This window comes from Tachysurus vachellii, chromosome 2, assembly GCF_030014155.1.
Source record: "Tachysurus vachellii isolate PV-2020 chromosome 2, HZAU_Pvac_v1, whole genome shotgun sequence".
NCBI lineage: Eukaryota > Metazoa > Chordata > Actinopteri > Siluriformes > Bagridae > Tachysurus > Tachysurus vachellii.
In genome coordinates, this window is record NC_083461.1 from 12,307,391 (window position 1) to 12,315,925 (window position 8,535).

At 40.0% G+C, this 8,535-nt stretch overlaps 1 protein-coding gene across 1 annotated transcript; it reads right to left on the reverse strand.

Moving 5' to 3' along the window:
- Nucleotides 1-1,681: 1,681 nt before the first annotated feature.
- Nucleotides 1,682-4,981, reverse strand: bambia (BMP and activin membrane-bound inhibitor (Xenopus laevis) homolog a). The gene is made up of 3 exons (XM_060897261.1): nucleotides 4,525-4,981; nucleotides 2,996-3,277; nucleotides 1,682-2,629 (listed from the first exon to the last, which is right to left on the reverse strand). The coding sequence occupies exons 1-3, from the start codon at nucleotides 4,598-4,600 to the stop codon at nucleotides 2,205-2,207; spliced, it is 783 nt and encodes a 260-aa protein (XP_060753244.1). The 5' UTR covers nucleotides 4,601-4,981; the 3' UTR covers nucleotides 1,682-2,204.
- Nucleotides 4,982-8,535: the final 3,554 nt, after the last annotated feature.

Genomic DNA, 8,535 nt, shown 5'->3' on the forward strand with positions numbered 1-8,535 from the left:
TATTTTTTAAACACACTTTAGCTGATGAAGCAGATGGTGGCCCGAGCTTGGTTGAGTTCACAACACAGTTGGAGCATTAGCTTGTCTAAACTCTCAGGCTTTTGTTATCATTAGGTGAGCACTAATAGTCCTGAGGGAAGCTATCCTCACTAATGCTAGCGGCTGTTAAGTGGATGGCTTGCTAATGGCGTCTTCCAGGGGTTCGCAGAAAGATCACCTGAGATGGCCGAGCACTTAGAACAGAGGTGCCGGGCAGATTATCCATAGTGGGGATTGAACTTAATTTCAGTCTGGTAAATCAGCATCCAGAATCTTCCAGGAAGTGGCTAGGCATTGGAACTTAACTATTACTGACAGCCCAAAGAAGATGAGATTAAGGGAGCGTTTTTAGAATTAGTTTAGTTACCCTACTTCTGAAACAAGTTTAGTTACCCTACTTTTACAGTCAAAAACAACAAATCATGTAAATAAATTGCACATGGTGCCACAAATAAAAACATTTAGTTGTTTTCAGGTTTTACTTTTCTGTGGGTTCTAGAAGGGCATTGATTTCAAAGTAACTATTTAGAAGTTCATGTAATGTTAAAGTTGGAAATTTATAGTTGTACAATTATTAAACAATTACTAGAATTAAACCATGGCTAAACAATGAAAACAATATCTCACTACATTCAAACCAAATACAAAATTCTACATTTTGAATATATTATGGAATAAATCTCTTTAACCGAGTGTTTTAGACATGCTACTCTCCCTTAAAATGTTTCTCAGTCAGGCACCTTAAATATTTTTTTATGACACAAATTTATTTTAAATAATGTTTCGTAATTTCTTTCCTAAAAAATGTAGGTTTAATTAAACAAAAAAAAAAAAAACATAGGCATCGGGATAATTCCCTATTCATGTCTGTTGAAGATTTACACAGCATGCATACCAACCCCTGGCACATGTTACCGTGCACCACTCGACACATCTATGACTGTAACACACCAACGTAATGTTTGCGTATTAAAGATTCAATCTGATTCATAAGAACTGTATTAGAGAATCCAACGTTTTTCTGTGCCATGTCATAATCCATTACACACATCAGAGGTGAAAAGATTTTTTTTCTAATGTCTTCACTTTTGTCTGTGAATATTCTAAGCTCTTTATTACACCATCTCCATAGCAAACTAATTCACAGTGGAATGTGAGCCTTAGGTCAAGCTGAGCACTGTGGTTTGCAGATCCGTGTGTGAGTACAGTTACCAGGACACCATTATATTGACTTACTCTGAAAATGTCAAAGTTCTTGGAGCAGGTTTGTAGCGAGGTGAAATCTCCAGGCTGAATGAATACAGGCGAGTTACTGTGCCTGCAGAGTGCAAGCTGAGGGCCCGACGCTTACAGCTTCCTGACATTCCCTCACATGCTAAATAAATACTCTCTCAGATGGCAGCATTAATCCCCAGAGGATGAGTGTAAGAGCGAGAGATGTAATGTAATGTGTCCCCTCTGGAGGGGTTTCAGAAATGATGCAGTGCATTGGAAAGCCTTAATTTTGAACAAGGCCCCTGTGTTAACTTCCCTGCATCTGCTAAAGCTACACTTCAGATAAAACAAGAATCTGTAAAAACACACATTAACACACAGCCTTGTTAAAAAAAAAAAAAAAAGAATAAAAACACAGCCAGACATGTTTAAACATTTACAGTCAACACAGTCCTTTATTTATAGAACTTGACTGAATAAAAAAAAAAGTTCATATTTATACCCTGGTGTCAGTTTTTTTTTTTTTCCAAAATGCAAAAAGTATTTTCATCTCCATTTACAATTCAACTCCATATACAAATGTGCAAATTAGATGAATCCTTCAGTCTTCAGTGTCAGTCAAGGATCCACAGGACAGGGCTTGAAAGGCTTATTTTAACAACCCCGCCCTTTCAAGCGTTAATTCAAGTAAAGTGCTCCATGAAGGAAAAAAACATCAGACAAGGCATCTGTGGCCTTTTCATTTCTCTCTCCATTTACAAAGGATAACAATAAAATCACAATGCAAATGGAAAATAATAATAATAATAATAATAATAACAACAATAATATTAATAGCACAGCAACAAAATGCTACACAGTTCAAACACAGTGAACGTTCTCACTCTGGTGCCCATAGACCAGCAAGTGAGTTCAGTCCCAGCACATAAGCCTGGTGAAGTAGTCACTAGTCATACAAACTCAAGTTTGCCATGGCCTGTGTACATGCCCCAGTGGACAAGGGAGAGGAAGCGTTCGCCCCCTTGTGTGCTCAGTTCGGCCTGCCGAAGTTTATCGCATCCTGCACAGCAGTTTTCATGGCCAGTCACAGGCACCATGCACTCCAGGTCCAGCTTTGCCATGTGGCCCTTCTTGGTGTGGTTATGCCCATGGAAGCTGTAGTGCAAGCGTGAGAGCATCTGCTGTCTCTGGACCCGGAGCCGCTTGTTCTCACTGCGTAGCATGCGAAGTGCCAACATAATAAGCAGCACCAGGATCAGGCCTCCGGCGATGGGCACAGCGATCACAGCCGCTCGGAACCACACCTCCTTCGCCGAGGCTAACTCTTGAACACGTGTGATCAGGTTCTGGTTTGAGCCGGCCGACTGATAACGATCTGAAAAAGCAGAGATGAGTTTCTTTCATAAGTTTTTGCTTCATGTACATGTTTTCTGTGTGTAACAAGTGCTGTGTGTAGCTGTGAGTCGGTAACATGTTCTCTCTGAAACACATTCCTGCACAGTGAGGTATTACACAATACACATGCCTTGTTATCTGTGGAATAGTGCTCAAAGGTAAACTATCTACTGCTTACTAATCATTCAGGCCATTAAAACATCTGAGAAAAAAAACAAAACAACAAAAGAGCCTTTAAAACTCAAGCTACTAACATCTGGCACTCAAGGAAAATCAACTGAGCATACTTAATATTTTGGAAATCTATTTAATGTATTATAATTTATATATTCATGTTAGTTCTCACCTGTGGGGTCACTTCGTGTGTGAACAATACTGGGTAAACCCCGATAGTTGCACATATCATCGTGACAGCATTCAATAGGAGATGGACCTCCGCTTGAAACGTCGGAGTTCTTCTGATTGCACACATCCACAGAGTTTAACAGCGGGTCTAGACATCCATGTGTTAATGGGGAGTTTGTGTTAAACGGGTCCAAAGCTTTGGTAAAACAGGCGTTGAGCTCCGACTTACACATGTATCCAGTGGCAACACACTGTGGAGCATCACAGTAGCACCTGATCTCTCCTGTAAAACAAAATGTACATAAATAAGTGCCAAGTCAAAATTAATACAAGTCACAAATAATCTGCGATAAAAATTGCTTGACTTTAATGTTCTTAAAAGCATTTACCTAAATGTTATGTGCTTCATAATAACAACATTAATGCTTACTATTAATGCTTTAAAAGCCATGGATTCATTTAAAGAGAATCAGTGTTTCAAATTTACACTTAAAAAAACTCTTTAAATGGGAAAAGTAAAGTTCATGTTGCATTGCAGAGGCATCGGTGTAGAAACAAAGCCGGTTAAAAACTTGTGAGAAAATTAAAACCAATATCCAATATTAATAACACAGTCATGGATTTGAATGATCTTTTAGTGTCTTTTAACGTCCACTGTGTGAAATAGCAATTTAGTAGTGTATAACACCTGGTGTGTCTACCACAGACAGTTTAAATGAACCCAAATGAAAATTTGTAAAAAACAGAGCTGTGAAATCGGTCTGCATCTTAAATGTAAGGCCTATTATTATGTTCTTAAGAAGTTACTGACGAAGGTCAAACTAGTCAAAACTAGAAATGGCATAAACCATTGACACACACACACACACATTTCTGCGCATAAAAGAAATAGATTTTAAACTGTGTGAGAACTAACTGCCAGTGTGTGTGTATACCAAAGCGCACACACAGACACAAACACAAATAAACATAGGTTTTGGATGGGTGTCTGCAGACCTTTAGGACTCACGTTACAGTTCATCACTCTTGTTAGTGTAAACTGCTGACACACAACACACAGCACTAGTCATACAGGCTGTGCACTAAACATATAGGGACAAGTATTATAAACAGACTACTCAAAGTAACTTGATGGTGCCTTTGAATAAAATTTAAATTCAAATCGAAAGGATTCTTCAAGGAATCATTCAGAGTATAAGAATGTTTGCAGCAAAATTTTTCTATCTTAGAAAATTGTTTTTGAAGACCAGTTTTAAACTAAAAAAAAAATTATCACTTTGTGACCACAATTAATATGTTAATTGTAGTCTAACTGTCATAGTTGGTGTTTCAGAGTTATAGTTCACAGTAATGTAGATGTTCACAGTAACGTAGATGAAAACATTTCTGATTATAAACAAAAACAAGGGCTCAGTTCCAGTGCGCACTGAGCAGGGCTCTGGTTTGGGCCCACAGTCTTGCTATAGGTCAAACTCTGCTGTTTGAATAGATGAAATGAATAAAAATAAAGATTGGTCAGTTTTGCTTTACCTTTAGTTAGGAGCATGGCCATGGCACAGAGTTCCAGCTGAAGCCAAAGTGAAACAAAACTGGAATGGCGATCCATTTACGACCAGTTTACAGTCCTTTAAGCCAGAAACAGAGACAAACTCCGATCTGTCCGATCTGTGTGTGTTTAACACTTGCTTACATGTAAATACTTGCTTACATGTGGTTTATCACAGAGATGATTAAGTTCATTCCCGCAGTTCCTTCGGTTACATCATGCGCAAAAGATCTCCAGTGCCAAGAGCGCAGAGTCTTAGTCTGGGATGTACTAATCTACCGTACAGAAACTGTCCCTGTGCATAACATACACAGTCACAAGGCGAAAGAAAGCTTCCGAAACACCGAGTAGGCGAAAAAAAATCAATGTGTTGAAGTGTAATCCAACTGAAGCAGCTTCTGAACAGGACACACGACCACACGGCCGACTGAACCACGCACTCACAAGACAACAAGTTATCAGCACACGGCTTTGGGAACCTCACAAGGACACGCCCTCTAAGATCACCGATTGGCTAGATGTGTTGGTTTATTTGCATGCGCAGTACGATTGGCGTTCGTATTGGTTCACGCGGCGGTCACACAATGAACCCGATTAAAGCTGCAATTAAGAAATAAGGAAAGAAACAATTAAAATAAAAGAGCGGAAATGTTTGATTTGATAAGAAAACACCAAAAACACTTATAGTAAAAATTACAATTATAGTATTAATATTGAAATATTAAAATAATGACATGAATGAAAGGGTATAAGAACAATCTTGTGTTCTATGTCTTAGGCTACTGGTTTGTGATTAACAAGTTAAATGAATAAGTCTTAATTAAATGGATGTATTATATATAAGGTTAGAATCAGCATTGCTGTTAAAATTATGTCCGTTTGAAGTAATACGTGTGTTCCTGACTACAGAAGTCTCGGAAGGTCGCCTATAGAGAAAAGCGAGAGACTCGAGCTGAGCGGTTAGATAAATTAGCAATCCAAAGAGGCCCATGGCGCCAGAGAGCAGACACAGACAGACAGTGACACTCAATTAGGGCCGAGTCGATCCCATACAACACACACACACACACACACACAGAGAGAGAGAGAGAGAGAGAGAGAGAGAGAGAGAGAGAGAGAGAGAGAGAGAGAGAGAGAGAGAGAGAGAGAGAGAGAGAGTGTGTGTATTTGTGTGTGTGTATGTAAAAGAGAGAGACAGAGAGTGTGTGTGTGTGTGTGTGTGTAAAAGAGAGAGACAGAAAGAGTGTGTGTGTGTGTATGTAGGAGAGAGAGAGACAGTGTGTGTGTGTGAGAGAGAGAGAGAGAGAGAGAGAGAGAGAGACTTAGAGTGTGTATTTGTGTGTGTGTGTGTGTGTAAGAGAGAGAGTGTGTGTATGTAAGAGAGAGACAGAGAAAGAGAGACTGAGTGTGTGTGTGTGTGTGTATGTAAAATAGAGAGACAGAGAGAGACAGAAAGAGAGTGTGTGTGTGTATGTAAGAGAGAGAGAGGCAGATAGTGTGTGTGTGTGTGTGAGAGAGAGAGAGAGAGAGAGAGAGAGAGAGAGAGCGCACTGATCGATATCTCACGTTGGCCCCTCCGGTCTGTTCATATGTTTATCATTTAGAACAGGACGCTGTTTGAAGGCAAAGTGAAAATCTCACCAGCAACTCTGAACCTCTAGAGATAAGAGAAGTGGTTATGAAACTAATACAGGTTCTGGACACATACAAATGTATAATATAATTTACCTGTAAAAATACTAAATAAAAACGTGAATAATGAGAACAGTCGGATGTCCAGATCTGGATTATTATCCTATCATTTGGACATGTTGTCCATCTATAAAATATCACTACGCTCTTGTAAATCTAGTCGACACCAGTTATAGGAGAGCTCCTCGTGGAAAATAGGGTTTTGTGGAGGAAATAACGAGAGCAACTTGAAATAGCCTCAGGCACGGAGACTTAATGTCCATAAAGCGGCGCCTGAAACACAAACACTTTAATCAAACCTACTATTAAGAAAACCTTGTAAGCCACATGCTGGTCAATACTAAAACTCTGGCATGCTGCTTTGATGATGTGATCATGCTCTGTGCTGATAGCTCATCGTGTTTACAGGTACAACAACTGGTGAAAAGCCAGAGAGACAGACAGAGAGACGCTATTAGGACCGAGTGCCCTTTGGCTGCAGATCGAGGGCCATCGATCCAGTGTCATAAGGGGCAGAAAGAGAGAGAGAGAGAGAGAGAGACAGACAGAGTGAGAGAGAGAGAGAGGGTGTGTATGTGTGTGTAAGAGAGAGACAGAGAGGCAGTTTGTGTGTGTGTGTGTGAGAGAGAGAGAGAGAGAGAGAGAGAGAGAGAGAGAGAGAGAGAGAGAGCGCACTGACTGCAGTTTGGGTAATTGTCGGGAATTTCAGCAAGGCGCCAGTGCGTTCAGTAGCTCAAGGCTATATGCCCAGTGTGTTCAGTAGCTCAAGGCTATATGCCCAGTGTGTTCAGTAGCTCAAGGCTATATGCCCAGTGCGTTCAGTAGCTCAAGGCTATATGCCCAGTGCGTTCAGTAGCTCAAGGCTATATGCCCAGTGTGTTCAGTAGCTCAAGGCTATATGCCCAGTGTGTTCAGTAGCTCAAGGCTATATGCCCAGTGTGTTCAGTAGCTCAAGGCTATATGCCCAGTGTGTTCAGTAGCTCTAGGCTATATGCCCAGTGTGTTTAGTAGCTCTAGGCTATATGCCCAGTGTGTTCAGTAGCTCTAGGCTATATGCCCAGTGTGTTTAGTAGCTCTAGGCTATATGCCCAGTGTGTTCAGTAGCTCTAGGCTATATGCCCAGTGTGTTTCACCTTTCACACGTTCTGCGGCTAACAGCAAGGCCAAAGGCATAATACCCTACATTTGTGTGAACAGAAGTCTGGAGTATATTTTACACCAAAGCAGTCATGTCTGTTGCATAAGACTAGTGCGACCCCCCCTTCCGGAAACTAGCTCATGTAGTAATATATAGTCTATAGACAGGGAATTTTCCTCCTAGCACCAGTGTTCACGCTTATGAACGTTTGTTCCAGGTGTAATAACGAGGAAGTGCTGCCCTCTTGTGTCTACCCTTAGAACTACAACCGGTGGGCTCAACAAGTTCAATTGTGCGTAAAAGCTGTATCCTTTTTCTTTAAAAGAAAACATTTTTCATTAACCATGAACAAATAAATAAAGGTAAACCCATGTATATAAATTTCTGTTTTCTGTACTGTGGAAAACAATAAAGAAGCAAACACTAACACATCACCATGATTAAAACCATGACCAACTGCAAAATGATGAGCACCTACTATATCTTTTATCCTGCCAGTAAAATCTTGCTCTAGTATCATTAGAAACTTTAATCTATAATTAGTAAGACTGATGAGGTACAAAATTAAACCAAGGCTTGCTGTAAGAGGGGAAAAAAAACATCTGTATGCTTCATTTGGTATTGATTGCTGATTATTATATGAATGAATCCTTAGTTTGCAAAAGAAACAAAGAGAAGGAAGGTCTGAATGGCTGTGGGGATAAGTGAGTGGGGGGGGGGGTGAAACAAAACAAAATAAAAGACTGAAGGGGTGTGAAAGGGCTTGCAGCTCTGTTTACACATTTCATGCTGATAGTTCACACCTTTAAAGAGAGTTACAAACTGTGAGAACGAGACAGATGTAAGGGAGTGGATCAGGAAAGAGGTGCTCAGACTCAGCCGTGATGGCACCTATAATAGAGACCGTCTGTGTGGAGGCTTAAAATGCATAATTAAAGACCATTATCTCAGTATTTTCTAATTGGAGTAACATTACACAGACATTTTATTTAATGACTCAGAAAACAGAGGAAAGTATTTAAATGAAATAAAACTGCATACTCGCACAATCCCAAAAGAAAACCCTGATCATCAGTAACATTCAGCATGAAGTGTCAAATTTAGTGCCTACATGAATTGTAAACTGTAGCTCATTTAATATGTGGATTGTTCAAGAATTTATTTA